A 17,825-nucleotide genomic window follows, 5' to 3' on the forward strand; every position below is an offset into this window, starting at 1 on the left:
CCAGGAAGGACAGATTTGTCTGTTGTCCATGATTTCTCAATTCTGCTTCTGTGAAATAGCCCTTAAATATGAGAAGAGATTCTGCTCAAGGAAAACAAGCTTCCGTACAGATGGTTATACACTGTAAAAGAAAAAAAAAAAACTGTTGTTTTTACAGTAAAAAAAACGGCAGCTGTTGATTTCACGTTTAAGATTGCCATTTTATTCCATATTTTACCGTAAGAAATAAAAAGTTTTTCCATCAAATGTTCTGCCATATAATTGACAAGAAAATACTTATAGATGAAAAAAAATGAAAAAATTACAGTGATGGCTTTTTTATATATATTACAGTATTTTTTTTTGCTACAAACACGGTGCCATTGTATTTTACAGTGGAGTAATGTTTTTGGTTTTTTTCAGTAAAAAATACTGTTTTGGCTGATATATACATTTACTGTTTTCATTGTTACTGAAACTGAATTAAACCATTTATCATTTTACGGTCTTTTACTGTCAAGGTTTAGCAGATTTTCACCATAAAATCTACAGACATTTTTTACAGTGTATAAGTCACACAACTAGGGGAAAAAGCCATTTTCCTGTGAAGTAGCAGACACTAAGTCACGGTAAACGTAAATATGAAATATAGGTTAAAGCTTTAACCTTAAAGCACTTGTACATAGGGCAGTAATTAAAAGCACAGTTACCTGACACTGCCACTGTGGGGAAACAATGTGTACTGCACTTCATTTCCTGTGTATGTAAACAAAGCCAATGTCCCCTACTAATGCACCACTTTTACTCTCTCCCTTCAGGCACTTCCTCTTTAAGACAGGTACAGGCACCACCCCCCTCTTCTCCACGGCAACTCCTGGCTACACTATGGCAACAGGCTCAGTGTACTCCCCACCCACCAGGCCGCTGCCGAGGAATACCCTGTCCCGCTCTGCCTTCAAGTTCAAGAAATCCTCCAAATACTGCTCATGGAGGTAAGATGGAATGGGCACTATTAAACCAAACTCTTGTTGTACTCTGCTTGATTGTTGCTATTGATAAATACAAACAAGGTCCATACAAGAACCATTCTGTTGCAGACATGGGGTGATTTTTGTACGTGATACTAGCCATTTCATTTATGCGATTCATTCTTGCCAAACAGCAGCGGCCGGTGCAAAAGCCCACTTTCCAGTCACAAAGGCAGTTAAAATACAATGATACCAGATTTGACAAAGTTTTCAAATGATGTACTGGCTGTTTGGGCTTCGTGTCAGGAACCAGAGAAGTGTGCGGAGGATATTTCTTGCACATCATTTATCAAAAATCAATCAATCAAAATCAAAAATCAAAATTACTTTATTTATCCCCGAGGGTAAATTCAGTGAGTCTGGTAGAATCTCTGTTAGAATGAGACAGCCTGATGGCTGTAGTTTGAGTTTGAGTTTATTTATTTAAAACAGGGACAATACATATTAATGAACATATACATGTAAATATGCAAGATTATAGCCAACAGCTAATTTCCATCTTTAGTTCGCTAACGTAGGAGCGAAAGATCTTTTGAATCTCTCCGTCCTGCAACAGAGAGAGAGGAGCCGTCCACTGATGTTTTTTTGGTCCATAAAGGTTTTGTGTAGCAGATGATCTGAGTATTTCAGGATGACCTGGAACATGTTGACAGGTCATCTCTCCACCACCTCCTCCAGTGTGTCCAACCTGGCTCCAACCACAGAACCAGCTCTTTAGACCAGTCTGTCCAACCGCCTTCATCTCTGTGTGTGATAATGCCTCCCCAGCAGACTGCAGCATAAAACAACACACTACCACCACAGACTGATAAAACATCTGCAGCATCTTACTACACATGTCCAGAGATCTGAGCTTCAAGAAGAAAAAGAGGCAGCTCTGCCCCTTTTTGTAGAGAGCGTCAGTGTTTAGGGACCAGTCCAACTTATTATCCAGGTATACACCTAGATATTTAGAACTTGGCACCACCTCCATGTCCACCCCACAGGTATTCACTGGCTGAAGAGGGAGCTTGAACCTGCTGAAATCTATGATCATTTCCTTAGTCTTTGAGGTGTTCAATAGGAGATAGTTCTTGTGACTGCAGTTACTGAAGGCTTTTATCAGATCCCTATGTTCAGATTCCTGTCCATTCCTGATACACGCCACAATAGCGGTGTTGTCGGAGTACTTCTGGATGTGGCAGGACTCAGACTTGTATTTGAAGTCCTCTGTGTACAGTGTGAACAGGAGTGGAGCCAGAACAGTGCCTTGTGGAGCCCCTGTGCTGCTCATTAATGTCCTAGAAACACTGTTCCCCAACCTGACATACTGTGGTCTTCCTGTCAGGTAATCTGTGATCCAGGAGATGAAGGAAAGATCCACTCTCTGTGAGCTTGTTTTTGAGCATGTTGGGTTGGATGATATTGAATGCGCTTGAAAAATGGCTGGATTTTTAAGCTAACTTATACATCTTACATCAAATAAAACAGGAGCATCTTCCACATAAAATAAGTCTTGACTCTGGAACAGTGTAAAGGTACTTGATCCAACTGTTTGCACTTTGAATTAGCTTTCCAGCAGCTTGTCAGCAGATCAGTGTTTCTCAGAGGTCACTGCTTTCCCCTCTCTCTCTCTGAAGAACTCTTTCACAACTCTTCATAGAAAGTACAGAGAGAGGGAACTTCAGATTGTCTTCTGCCAAGTCTTGACACAAACACACAAAGTTAAAGTAATATCCCTGAATCCCTTTACAGATTATATTTAGACACTCTTTTTAAGTGTCCCTCTTGCCTTTGGCTCCCTTTTCCACACAGCTTCCCTGTCACTTACCCCTTTGTCTCCTCGCTCTCATTTCCCCCTTCGCTTTCCTTCTTCAATTTCAAGAACCCAGGAGTTAACACATCCTAGCCTAAGTCTAGTGACTTTTTTTACTTTCACACATCACTTTGAGAAACTGACACCTTCTGTGCTGAAACACTTAGTCATACTACATCTAGGGTTCTGATACTGTCACACAGGAAATCACTATCCAACCTAATTAATCTGGCAGAGTGGAGGTTTGTATGTTGGGTATTGATGCTGTTTTGAGACCATTTTGACATGGCCACACATATCTGGGTTGACATAGATGAAAGCATTTTGATTTGACATGGGCATATTTGTTGATCTGGAACAAACCTGGTAGCTAGTTTTAGAAGTCCAGGCCAGCGTCAGGCTCAAAACTGGAAGAGAGACTCTGTTGTAATGCTGCATGAATCAGGATGTATTTGCAGTGAATACTGACTACTGCAGGAACAGATGAGAACAGTCACAACTTGCTATGGGGAAAAAAAAAATATTTGATAAACAATGCTTACACTATGCTTTATTTTGCACGGGAGACATTTGAGACAAAAAACATTTGCAACACTGATGGTGAAATGACTCATTAAAGAATTAAAAGGGCCATCTTTAAGGTTTACCAATAGACAGATTCTGAACCCAGAAGCACAACAATGAGGCAGTAAGTTCAAACAAAATATACTTTACAGGGCCAGGCAGGTAATTGAAGGTCCAAAAATGTGCAGGCTGGGTAAAGACAGGCACATCAGTCTATCAGGAGAAAGTAACAGTGGAGAGCAGAGAAGAGAAGACAATTCCAAGCCTCCTTACGTTCATCAATGAGAGACTGCTGATTCGTGGGGCGCACTTTTATGAATGATCGATCCAATTCGTCCCACATAAGACAAACTTTCAACCCACAAGTCAGAGTCCAGATTAAACTGCATGATGCTGGAGGGTGGAGTGGTCCTGTTCCTTCTTCATGATACCCTTTATTTCAAACTTCCACACACCATGGCACTACCACTTCCATGCTTTATTGTGGGTGTTATGCATGGTGCTTTAAGACATTCACCAGTGTTTTAGATTGTGATTTGAACCAAATAGTTCAAATTTGCTTTTGTCAGTCCAGATAACTCGTTTCCAGTCATCATAGGTCCAATTTTTGGGTGCTTTTGCCCACTTGTGTCTCTTTTTCGTGCTCTTTGGACAAAATTGTTGTGAACAGAAAATTTAAGTTGGTTGGCCTGTATTGTCCTTGCTTCCAAACTTTTGGCCTGTAATGTATATATATATATATATATATATATATATAGAGAGAGAGAGAGAGAGAGAGAGAGAGAGAGAGAGAGAGATCTATTTGTTATGCTGTGTCATGTAAGTTGACACATCAAACATGAAACAATGGTGAAGCTTCAACAATGAATCTAGAAGATGATGATTTGTATTGTGAAGGTTATTCCCAACAAAAGCACTACTGAAGAAGATGACAGCAAGGCAACAATAAATTTGATGGTTTGTTTTGTTTGTCACTCAGGTGTACAGCCCTCAGTGCAGTAGGACTATCTGTACTGCTCTCTGTCCTGCTCTGTTACTGCATAGGTAAGACCACACACCAACTCACACATACACACGCCTTTTCTCTGTTTGTCTGTCTGAATGTCACACACCTGGCTCACCATGAAACATTTGTTAGAAAAAATTGTGTTTTAAATGTGTGGGGGAAAATCTGTTTTGGTTTTGAAACAGAAAACACAATGTCGTGGGTTTTTTTGTGATTGTTTATTTTTCAACTTGGTTTTGAAATGGAAAAAAACAGAAAAAGAATGAATAGAGAGTCACATTAGTTTGACGGGTGTGTTTGGCCCAGGTGCAGGAACACTGAGACTTTTATTCCTGCTTTGTCAACAGTTAATCGTATCTCATCTCTCTTCCAATCTTGTCCAGCTTCCTTCCCTCTCTGTATCAGCCGTCCTTACTCTTGTTGCTGCATGCGTTGCTTTTCACTTTGTGGTATGTGCCCATCAGATAATCACAGTGCCAGGGTTTTCCTTTCTCCAGGCCTTTTTCATCCCTCCCTCACCCTTATGTTCTAGGATGTGCTGAAGGTAATTTGTAGACTAATACGTTGGGCAGATTTTACGGTAAATTGTAGCTGGAATCCTCTTTGGAAACATGGTTATAAGCTATAATGAATGGTTAGCAAGCTGTTTTTCCACCACATTTTTGCAACAATCAACAACAATATAAAATTGATTTAGGACCTCAGTCATTCTCATCAAAAGGAGAAAACTGCATAAAAGTGATGGCAGATAAATATGTAGGCCATGAAATTGTCGGAATGCTTTGTGCACTTTTCTTTCATGGTGCTGATGAAAGGCAGGAATCTTCTCAGAGTAATAACTCAAAGAGCTCATTGTCAGGTTTATTTAGGTTTAGATAAACCTGACAGTCAGTGATGAAATGTGTTATTCCAACAAAAAAAACATATCATCTTCTGTAGCATATTTAGTATGTCTCACATAATCAAACATGTAATGAATTACAGTGAATTTCTAAAAGAAATCCCTTAATTAATATGGTCTCTTTAGTGAATAAATAGTACATTTGTAATGCTTACTTAATGCTGAACTTTGCTTTGATTTTGATCAGCCCAAGGCAGAATGAATGCACTTATGTTGTGTAGCTAGTGTAATTACAGATGTTGTCAACTCTTAAAATCTTCTTTAAGCTTCTAAAAAGACTTATAGTGGGGCGGCATAGCTAAATGTAGCATACCAATTGTTCATTTTGTGATGAAAGCACCAAATTTAGCAGATGTGTTGATAAATATATTGGGAACAAAACTAGATATTAGGTCCACAAACTCAGACCCTGGTTGCCATGGCAGCCATTTTTTAAATAGGCTCACTTTGCACCATATTACGTCGACTTCCCGATATGATATCGTGGCATGCTTTTTACAAATGGATTCCTTAGATCTTTTTTCATAAGATAGTTGATAAGATAGATATGATGTGAAAATGAAGCCCACTACAGCCCCATGAGCCCAATGTGCCGCGGACAGAACATCAGAACGTCAAGGAGTTTATTTATTACTATAACATGCAGAGGCAATCTCCCCATTTTGTTGCATTTTCTTTAATTTGTTATTGTTTTACATTGTCAAAAAACATATTTTCACTTGAACTTTTATGTAATTTATAGGGCCGGGACTCGATTAAAATAATTAATCTAATTAATTAGAGGCTTTGTTATTAATTAATCGAAATTAATCGCATTTTAGCATTGAGGTGATACTTGAGGCTGGATGTGCTGCGGTGATATGTGAATTCCTTGTTGCATAGCAACACAACCATGCTCTTATCGACGCTTCCATCCGTTGTTTTTTTGTAACAAAATGTCCCATCATCCACGGGGCCAACCAAAGCGCTCTCATCAGCTTCTTCCTTCATGTTCACTGTGGTTTGTTGTTGTCTGAACTCATGAACGCTAGTTGGTGCTCCAGTATAATTGGTCCGCCTGAAACTCATCCAGTGAGAAACGTTCCGCGGTGCAAAAATAAGTGAGATTAAAATGCGTCAATTTTTTTAACGCGTTAACTTTTGTGTAATTAATTAATCTTAATTAACGTTAAAGTCCTGGCCCTAGTAATTCATTTTGTGGTGTTGTAAACATGTGAACAGCAGCTTGGAGGCCCAAGTGCAATCTATTTGTAACAGCTGGCCGCCATTTTGGAAAATTGCCAACCATGGTCATCAGATTGTGAATAAGCGATGGCCCAATATCCAGTCTTTTTCCAAAGATATTAAGCTACATATGTACTAAATTTGGTGCTTTTATCACAAAATGAACAATAGGTTAGCTTTGCCGGCCCACTATTCGTCTGAGTTGTTCTATTATAATTTTATTGGGGTGTTCCAAACATTACTTTTGTGATAGGCTTACTCATCCACATTCATTTTAAAAGAATCCCACTGAAGTCATTATTTTCTTCAACGATGCTGGGCTCATTGGGCTCTCTGGACATGGCAGGCCCTCTGGCTAACAGCTTATTTAAACAGGCATCATGCATTTGCATAAAAGTAGTGGCCCTCAAGATCCCTTGGTCTAAGCGCTCTTTCATGTCTTATGAGAATGCAATTTGGAATACCCATTGTTTCTGGGCACTCACATTTGAATTTGAAACATGAGAATAAGCCCAACATACGTGTGACTGCAAATTTCAGTTTAAGAAGACAAACAAAGACTTCCGGTAATGGCGGCAGAGTGATCACACGCCTGGCGTTTGCTCCCTGATCATTTGTAACTTTTACATATCGACACTCAGACTTTCTGAAGTATTTTCTTTTGAGCATAACATTTTTGGAGCCGAAATGAGTAAATCCCACGGGACCCGCGGCAAAAGCCAGCCTCAGCTGACTCAACACTTCAGCCCGAACGATAAAGACGGTAGCAAGGCGGAAGCTAGCAGTGTAGCAACAGGTGGAGCCCAACCGCTAACGCTGGACATGCTCATCGGGGAACTCCAGAAACTACGCAAAGATGTAGCAGGGGAACTCACCACCTCCCTGAATACTGCCATGGCTCCCATCCAAGCGTCTCTTCAGCAGATCGCTGATACCGTAGCCTCACATACAGCTACTATCTCTGCAATGGAAACAGCCCTCACCTCCCACTCAGATGACCTGACAACTCTGCAGCGCGAAGTGGACACACTGAAGTCCAAGGTAGAGACCACCACTCAGATAAACGAAAAGCTGCAGCTGGCTGTCGAGGATTTGGTTTCACGATCCAAACGGCAGAATCTCCGTGTGATCGGCGTCCCAGAGGGAGCGGAGGGGGCCGACGCACGGCTCTTCATGACTGAGCTGTTTCAGGAGGTGACCGGAGACGCTTTGCTGGATACAAGTTTTGAACTGGATCGCGCTCACCGCAGTCTGGGGCCGAAGCCGGCACAGGGCTCCCGGCCCATCCTGGTACGCTTTCACCGGTACATCCAGAAAGAGCGAGTGCTGCTATGGGCGAAGAAAACACGGAGCATCTCTTACCAGGGTTATCCCATCAGGATCTTTGAGGATTTCAGCGCCTCACTCGCCAAGAAACGGGCATCATTCAACAAAGTGAAGTCTCTCCTTTATAAGGACGGGATACGCTTCGGGCTGATCTACCCGGCGCGGTTACGGGTCACTGTTAACGGACAGTCGCGCATATTTGACTCCGCGGATGAAGCGGAGCGTTTCTACCGTGATCTCAGCAGTGAGTAAAAACATGACATCTTTAAAGGGGCACAGGCGGAGCTGGGTGACTCAGCCCTGTTTTTTCTGCTAAGATTACCTACAAACTTACAACTAAGCTCCTAGTATGTAAGATTCAATTGTTATTTCAAATTTGATTGCACTGTTAAACATTTGCTTAAAGTTTTCTTATAAAGAGCACAATTGGTTATTGTTAAGTATGGAAAACTGGTTCACTAAGGTTTTTATGCTGTTTAATGCCAAATTCAGAGGTGTTCACATTTTCACAGTCCAAAGGGAAGCAGACTCCTATAAGTCTATCGGTTGTGTAAAGTAGTAGTTCCTGCATGCTCATCGGGGGTTAAAGATGAGGTTAGGACAAATATTTAAGTTTCTTTTGAACTTGAAGGTGTCACTAAGGACATCTGCTGTTGTTTTGCTTGGGACTTTTTTTTTTTTTTTTTTTTTTTTGTATGTCTTTGGTAGAGGAGTGCTCTTTTTTTTCTTTAGACTCTTACGATGGCACTGTATATGTGGTTGCCTGTTTGCATTCTATTACTAATAGACCTGGCTAAGGCACCATCCCATCAGAGCAACACAAAACTTTATATCTTGGCGCTGATTCTAGGACAGACATGAGCCAGAGAGACATGCTACGAACCATCAGGTTCACGAGCTGGAATGTTAGGGGACTTGGTGGACCTATTAAAAGGACAAAAGTACTTTCACACCTTAAGGGTTTGAAAACAGACATTGCGTTTCTACAAGAAACTCATCTTCGTCTGTGTGATCATACCAGACTACGCAAACCCTGGGTTGGACAAGTTTTTCACTCGAACTTCAATAGTCGATCAAGAGGCACAGCTATTTTACTGCACAAGCGAATACAGTTTTCACCAGAACAGGTTATATCCGATCCCAATGGTCGTTATATTATTGTTGTTGGTGTGTTGTTCCAAACTCCTGTTATTTTGGTGTGTGTTTATGCCCCGAACTGGGACTGCCCTAATTTTATGTCTTCACTATTCTCATCCATCCCGTGCCTAAATACACATCACCTTATCTTTGGTGGGGACCTTAACTTATCTGTCAATCCCACACTTGACAGATCGTGTTCAAGAAAATTGACTCAATCCAAAGCAGCTAAATGTTTGTCTGTATTCACAGATCAAATTGGCAGTGTGGACGTGTGGCGTTTCTACCACCCAACAGCAAAAGAGTTTTCATTCTATTCTCAAGTTCATCAAACGTATTCTCGAATCGACTACTTTTTTCTTGATAAGATTTTATTACCCTCAGTGAAACAATGTGAATACTCATCGATAGTTATTTCAGATCATGCCCCCCTCTTATTAGACTTAGCACTTGTCCCTAAAACCAAAAGCCACTCTACCTGGAGATTAAACACCGGGCTATTATCATCTGACAAATTTTGTGAATTTATTTCTGACAAGATTTCATGCTTTCTCGAAAATAACAAATCTGATTCTACATCACCTTCTCTCCTATGGGAAACTTTCAAAGCAGTAATACGTGGAGAGATTATCTCATATAGTGCAAGGATACGAAAAGAGGAAAAACAAAGAAAACTTGAACTGATGGAAGCAATTCTTCAAATTGACAGAAAACACTCCATTTCAGCCAATCCCACTCTCCAGATGGAGAGACTTAAATTACAGACTGAATTTGACCTCATTTCCACAAACAAGGCCGAGTTTCTTTTAAGACGTACAAAGGGCACGTATTATGAATATGGAAACAAGGCAAGTCGGTTACTAGCAAGGCAACTAAAACATCATTCCGCTTCCCAATTCATCGCACAAATTCGTAAGAACCCCCAGACTTTAGTTACAGACCCAACCGAGATAAATAATATTTTTGCTTCATATTATTCTGATTTATATAAATCTGAAGCCTCATCAGACACTACCTCAATGAACAAATTCTTAGAGAACTTAGTCTTCCCTTTAATTGATACTAATTCTAAAAATACCCTTGATGCTCCTCTCAGCTTGGAAGAGGTGAAAGCCAGCCTTAAATTAATGCAAAGCGGCAAGGCACCAGGCCTAGATGGTTTCCCATCTGAATTTTACCAGAAATTTTCTGATCAACTCACGCCCCTGCTATTGGATATGTTTAACGACTCCTTTGAGCTCGGCACCCTTCCTTTGTCCTTAACTCAAGCGTCAATATCACTCATCCCAAAGAAAAATAAAAACCTTGAAGATTGCAGCAGCTGGCGTCCCGTCAGTTTGCTCAACAGTGATATTAAGCTACTGGCTAAGACCCTTGCTGGACGCCTCGACCCCTGCCTACTAAACATTATCTCAAAAGACCAGACTGGTTTTATAAGGGGCAGACAGTTATCCTCAAATATACGCCGTCTGCTCAACATAATACTGTCAAAACCTGAATCACAAGACCCTGAAATGGTAATTTCTATGGATGCCGAAAAGGCTTTTGACAGAGTGGAGTGGAATTATTTATTTTCAGTTCTAAATAGGTTTGGTTTTGGTAAAAATTTTATCTCGTGGATTAAACTGCTATACTGCACCCCAATTGCTAGTGTAAGGACTAACTTGACACAGTCAAATTTCTTTCCTTTAACACGCGGCTGCCGCCAAGGATGTCCGCTATCACCATTGCTGTTCGCCATTGCGATTGAACCGCTTTCCATTGCCCTTAGGAGCTCACAGCTCTTTACCGGTGTCTATAGGAATGGGACTGAGCACAGAGTATCGCTTTATGCCGATGACCTCTTACTCTATGTCTCTAACCCCAATGTCTGCATTGACAAGATTCTGGACATTTTACACACATTTGGTTCCTTTTCTGGTTATAAATTAAACATTAATAAAAGTGAATGCTTCCCTCTCAACGATGCAGCAAAACAGATCCCGGCTCAGACACTACCATTTCGCTTAGCCTCTTCTAGTTTTCAATATTTAGGCATTAATGTCTTAAATAGTCTTCCTTTACTGTATAAACATAACATTGCAGAACTGGTCAGAAAGGTTAAGTCAGATCTGCTACGCTGGAATACCCTCCCATTGTCGCTTCTAGGTAGAATCAACTCTATTAAAATGAATGTCCTACCAAAATTTTTATTTATTTTTCAGTGCCTACCTATTTACCTGCCCAAATCATTTTTCAAAGAGTTGGATAAGATTATTTCACATTTCATTTGGGCAGGAAAGACACCAAGGGCAAAGTACTCAGTTTTGCAAAGAGCCAAAGATGAGGGTGGCCTTGCTCTGCCGGACTTCAGGGCATACTATTGGGCAGCCAACATTCAAAAAGTCTATACCTGGCACAACTTCCCCAGCACAGACTGGTGTCAGATGGAAGCCTACTCTTGTAACCCTATCTCTTTATCAGCTTTAATATGTGCCCCTTTAAATGTACCCCCTACTAAAGTCATCTCCAACCCAATTGTTTTGTCTACTATAAAAATCCTGAAACAGTTTAAACGGCATTTTAAAATCACTTCTCTTTCTCTACTAATGCCCTTTTGTGAAAACCATTTATTTCCACCCGCGGCACTTGACTCAACTTACAATCGGTGGAAAGACAAAGGGCTGGTGAATTTTGATCAGCTTTTTGATGTGGACATTTTTACCTCCTTTGAGAACCTCCGAATTAAATTTGCCCTTCCACAATCTAATTTATTTAGATATTTTCAAACCAGAGATTTTGTCCGTTGTAATTTTCCCAATTTTCCCCACAAACCACCTCGTACTCTTATTGATGTGATTCTTTCTCTTCCTGTGGTCCGTGGATTCATTTCAATTGCGGTAAAATTAATCATGTCATCACTATCATCCCCACTGGCAACTAGGAATTCATGGGAAAAGGAGCTAGGTTGTACCTTGTCAGACGAATGGTGGCAAAGGGCCCTTGACAGGGTTAACTCCACCTCATCTTGTGCCAGTCTGACATTAATTCAGTTCAAGGTCCTACACAGGATACATTTTTCCAAAGCTAAACTTAAAAAACTTTTTAATACAAGCGATACATGTGACAGATGCTCTCTGTCACCAGCTAGTCATACACACATGTTTTTTTCCTGTCCGAGACTAAGCTCATTCTGGTCCTCTTTCTACAATACTTTTTCAAAAGCTTTAAACAAGCCGATACCTTCCAGCTCTTTAACCTCCATCTTTGGAGTGCCTAAAAATTACACCCACTTCACCAACAGGGAAAACAACTCAATTGCTTTTGCATCTCTGGTAGCCCGCAGACGTATCTTACTTCATTGGAAGGATAAGAATCCTCCCTCCCCTAACTCTTGGCTAAAGGATCTAATGTCATTTCTACACTTAGAAAAAATCAAGTTCAGTATTAGGGGGTGCTCCGACAACTTTTATAAAACTTGGAATCCCATTCTTTCCCTAATTGAGTCTATTTCATTGTTAGATGATTAACATAGATGGTTCTAATTAAGATAAATTGATATAACTTTTAAATGGCCAGTAATTGTTTTTAGTAAACTGATTTGGTGGTCAAACTCAAGGCACAACATATACAAATTGTTATAGCTATTTTGTTTGTTTTTTCTAAGCATTCTGTATATCTCCTCTAAATTTCCCTTTTTATTTTATTTTATTATTTAGTATTATTATTATTTGTTTGGTTTTATGTGTATGTATATGTGTGTATGTATATATGTATATTTTTACTTTTATTTTTGTTTTGTTTTTTATTTTATTTTTTTATTGTTTATTTGGCTACCGTTCACCCCTCCTGTTTTTCTTTGAGGGGGAGAGAGTTGTATTTTCTCATTATCATTACTATTTATAGTTTTTTGCTTATTTTATGTGAATGTAACTCTCTGGTTCGGGGGGCGGGGGGTTGTTCTAAAAGGGGGAAAAATGGGTGAATTGTACCTTTCCTGATTGAATATGTATTATGTCCTGATAACCCAATAAAGATATATATGAAAAAAAAAAGAAGACAAACAAATCCGTATGAGCCTTTAAAATCCTAATGGAAGCCTCACATTTAGACCTGTAGCCATAAAAAATACTTCAGTGCTTTTTCTTCTCCCCTGCATTGCTTTCGAAGCGTCAGGGCAGTTTTCTTCGTGTTAGATTGTGTGTGAGTGATATTCTTTTTTAAAAAGCCTTGGGAGGAATAGAAAGGAAGAAATTGTAGAGAAAAGAGTCAGAGGGGAAGAAGAGTGGTGTTTTTTGTGAAGGTCATTGATTTCCACAATGAAAAGGGGTAATTGTGATTGGTGCTCAGATGGTCCTTGGACTTAGAGATCTCTTGCCACTGGCTAATCACTGTGTGTAGGGGTACATTTGTGTGTGTGTGTGTGTGTGTGTGTGTGTGTGTGTGTGTGTGTCTCACAGGCTACCTCGTGTAAGATTGTTAGAAAGAAGGTTAGTTTTGAGGAGTTTTTTTCATTCATTATGATTCAAATATACAAATATTCTCGCCAAATACTCACAAACACATACATCCTTGTTCTTCTATCTTTGTGAGAACACTCATAATACATAATTCATTTCCAAGCCCCTTACCATGAACTAATAGGCCTTTGAAGAAGTAAAGATTGGCCAACATATCCTCTCTTTACAAAAATGTCCTCACTCCATTGTTCACAAAGTTGTTCAGGTCCTTACTACGTTCTAAGTACAAGACAACACACACACTGGTCATTGGTGAATTTCTGTTTCTAATGACTATTTAAAACCTTGTGTGTGCTTCAGCCTTTTCTTTATTGTGCATTCTAATTATATTTTACAATCATTGGCCCTCATTTACCAAACAAGCATACAACAGAAAGTGAGCGTGAAGTGGGCGTACGATCATTTCTACGCAAGGCTCGGCATTTATCACTTCGGAAGTTAGCGGAGGATACGATCAGATCTCCGTCTGCTCCCAGCTCGTGTACGCAGGTTTGAGTCAGCGTGAAGTCCACACGTCTGAGTCTGAGAATTGATCTTTTTAATGGTGACAAACCAAAACATGTTTAGGCTACATCATTTATCATTAAAACCTCATTAAAAATAAAACACCCTGGGGGCGTCCTGGTGGCTCACACTGGTAGAGCGCTTACCACATGGCCGTGTGCTTGCTGCAGCGGACCCGGGTTCGAATCTGGCCTGAGGTCCCTTTGCTGCATGTCTTCCCCTCTGTCTCCCCCTTTCTATCTGTCTCTATCAAATAAAGCATTAAAAATGCCAAAAAAAAATCTTTAAAAAAAAAAATAAGTAAAAAAAATAAAATAAAACACCCTGCGACCGTGACATTCTTTAAACAGAATACTAGCCGAGGATATTAAATGTTGTTGTCTTCTGCTATTAAATGTTTACCGTTAACCGGCTCGGACACCGGAACGTCAGCGTCTCCTGTGAAAACTTTTAAGTTTGTGCTCCAAATGTAAAATATTCACTGAACTTTTTTGAGTTTATACCTATAAGTACTTTTATTTCATAAACCTCTGTCGCTGCATATTTCTGTAATATGTCTATTTCACTCCTGTTGTTATTTGTAATGGTGCACTTTGCTAATAAAGTTGACTTCAGGGGGAAAAATCCTTTTTTTGACCGTATTGCGTCCTTCGGTGTCGTAAACTCTGAAGGCGAGCCATCTGAATCAGGTATATATTATATATATATTATATAAATTAGGGCGTGGTATTTAAATGTCGCTTGTTTCCAGCCGCCACATTTATCAACAGCCGATCATTTTTACGCTGTGGAGAGATATGATCGTTTGATAAATCATACGTGAACCCTGTCGTAAGACCAAATATACACTCAGATCTGCGATCGTTTCTATGCTCATTTGATGAATGAGGGCCACTGTGTTTTAGCGTTGTGGAAATGAAAATAAATAATCTATTTTGATTTTTGGTTTGACCTTTATGGGAGAACATCTGTGGGTTCTATTCTAACAAGCCCACATGTAAAATGGCCAGCACATGTTCACAGTGAAGTGAATGTCTGAAACAGGGATGGAAAAATATTGAAGAAGTTTTGCAGATGTCCAACAGCTCTGTGGCCTTGCTGCTCAGACCTTCAAGAATACAATAGAAATACAAAGCAACCAGGGTTTTCCTTCTTCAGAAAGCTAGGCCATCCTCCAGCGCTGACACAGTGCTGTGGAGATATGGCTATGTGAGACTAATTCTGAATTAAACTTTCAGAATTAGTTTACATGCAAAACACGTGGGAATGGACTAGTTGCTGCATGCATGCGCCTGTAGTAACACATATGCAAATATCAAGGACTGCTCCAGAGTTGCTGTTTTTTCTAGTCACTGAGTTTATATGCTAAAAGCCAACACTGTGTTAATGGAGACACACACATACACACATAAAACCTCCCCCTGTGAGTAATTGAGGCATGGTGTTCTCCATAAAACAAGGCCCTGCATCGAACACACACTCAGCGGCTATGAGACCTAGTCCACTCCCATTCACTAAACCCATTACAGTGAATGTGTTTTTTTGACTCCCACTGGGGTGTGCTGATTTTTAATGATTCTGTAAAATTAATTAATTCAAGTCTTGTTTGGTCCAGTACTTATCACAAAAAAGCATTTTTTTCTACACCCACTTCTAAAAGCACTTAATCAGACTATTCTCATCAGTGTGAGTCAAACTAGTTTCACAGAGGGAATAAAGTGCTTTGTTTCTATAATTCCAGGAATTAGTTTGTACTCATGCATTTGCAACATTTGCATACAGGCCTACAATATATTACCATGGATCTATTATTATTTTGGGACATAATCATACAGCATAATGATTTATATCTATTGTTAGATGATCATAATCCCTTATGTATTTGTCAGTAGTTTGTAAAATAGCATGGACACAGTGGTATTTATGCAAAGCATCATCTGGCCACACAAAAAGTTGCATTAGTGATATGTTTTCAAACCAGGGTGTATAGGGTATGTATAGGATGTATAGATAGTCAAAGAAACACAGGGCTTTTAGTAAAACTAGCCCTGTAGTTTTATTGGCTAAACCTAATCCAGTTACATAACAGATGGATTTATTCAACCCGAGCCATGACCTTTTTGTGGGGACTTAACTGTAGTTCCTGTAAAAACGGCCGGAGACTCCTTTTCTTCGTTTTAACTTTTACTGAACAAACGTGCAGTATTACAGAGGAAAAAATGAAAACATTGTTGTTGTTTTTTTACTTCTTCTCCAAAACCAACACTTCCTCTTAACCTGTTACTCTAGAGTAGAACGCTAGTGCCACCTTGTGGTCTGTATGAGTCACTGTACACATTATTTTAACTTGCGTAAACACAATTAAATTAATGACTCCTTGTAGATATTTTATCCCTTTTTAACCTTTTAAACTAAATGTATTACACATGAATTACTCATTAATTAACTATTAAATGAATAACTATGTCAATTAAATAAAGATACAACACTTTACTAGACATAGCCAAGTAGTTTTGGTGCCCAAACCTAACCAAACTGAGAGTTTTACAATTTCAGATTCTGTTGAAAAATATCTTTCTTTAGTTTTGTTTCAGATGACAATGTTGTTGTTGTTTAAAGCAGGAAAAGCAGCCTGTTCTCCGTCAAACATGTCAATAAAGGTGAACTTTCACCCAGGAAAACAAAACGTCCGTGTGTGCTATTTTTAGAATGTGCCGTTGTGCCGCGATACGTTCATACATGCCGTGAACCGCACTGCGTGCCTACGCGCCGTAAGTTGTTGTGCTGACTAGGGTTGTCACGATACTAAAATTTTCAACTCGATACCGATACTCAGGAAAATATTTGATACCCGATACCATTTTCGATACCACAAGGATAAAAACAAAGACCCCAAAATTTAACAGAAATATTTTTATTAACAAGAAAAATGCAACATGTAAAATTAACAGAACCACAGGTTAAATATTTATAATAAAAAACAGTTGTGCAAAAAGAAACTGCAACTATGATAACAAGCTTCAGATACTCGTATCGATACTTTTGACAACCCTAGTGCTGACACACGACCTATTCTGCTGTTCATGTTGGACAACTTGTTAAAAATGTTTCCCCTTAAAACATTTTTTAGAATGCAGTTTCTTTGCATATGGGAAAATGAGTCTTTCATGTTTCTTCTTCTGTCATTTATAGTTGCTGCACATTGTTCAAAGGATGAGTCATCTTCAACACCTGTGAACACAGTACTGTTACTTAAACATGAAAAGAAGTGTCACAGTTCCCTCTGTTATGTTCTTAACATAACTCGTGGGTGTGTGTGTGTGTGTGATTAGCAGGGCTGAACTGGGATCAGTTTGGAGACGTAGTGAGGGCTGACACTGTGCGCTATAGCTCAGTTGATTCCAGTCCTGCTTTGAACACAGTAGGATAGTTCGTCTTCCATCGATCCAAGTAGTTTCCTGCTGCATGGAATTTTTCCAAAAACAGCTTCCACAGGATGGTTTCCTGCGCTGCCTTCTCATCAGGGCTTCAAAATCATGAATATTTATGAAGAATAGAAAATATTGGGGCTTTGACAGAAACCTCACAACAGGTTATTTGAATCAATTTAACTGTCCACCTTGGGTCTAGGATAGATGGATATTTAGTTGATGCCAAATTACCCTTGATGTAATACCATGACCTTCGTGTAATAAGAAAATAAGAATCTAGAAGATTTTATAGTTTTCAGGCTAATTAAGGACATTTTTCTATCCTTAAATCCACAACTAATTTTCTGTGGAATGTTCAGTTAATTTCTGAAAAAAGGTTCTGTTGGAGAGTCTTTTACCATGGCCATTAATCCTCATCCACACACACACAC

The 17,825-nt window shown here is 39.5% G+C and overlaps 1 protein-coding gene across 3 annotated transcripts in view; it reads left to right on the forward strand.

Moving 5' to 3' along the window:
* The window catches only part of tenm3 (teneurin transmembrane protein 3), a 207,255-nt gene that overhangs the window by 48,264 nt on the left and 141,166 nt on the right, over window positions 1-17,825 (forward strand). For all 3 annotated transcript variants that reach the window (XM_059335424.1, XM_059335432.1, XM_059335440.1), the window contains exons 3-4: window positions 798-971; window positions 4,346-4,410. In XM_059335424.1, coding sequence (XP_059191407.1) covers window positions 865-971; window positions 4,346-4,410 — 172 coding nt within the window. In that variant the 5' untranslated portion in view covers window positions 798-864. The remainder of the gene's footprint in view (window positions 1-797; window positions 972-4,345; window positions 4,411-17,825) is intronic.

Source organism: Centropristis striata, chromosome 1 (genome assembly GCF_030273125.1).
Source record: "Centropristis striata isolate RG_2023a ecotype Rhode Island chromosome 1, C.striata_1.0, whole genome shotgun sequence".
Taxonomy (NCBI): domain Eukaryota; kingdom Metazoa; phylum Chordata; class Actinopteri; order Perciformes; family Serranidae; genus Centropristis; species Centropristis striata.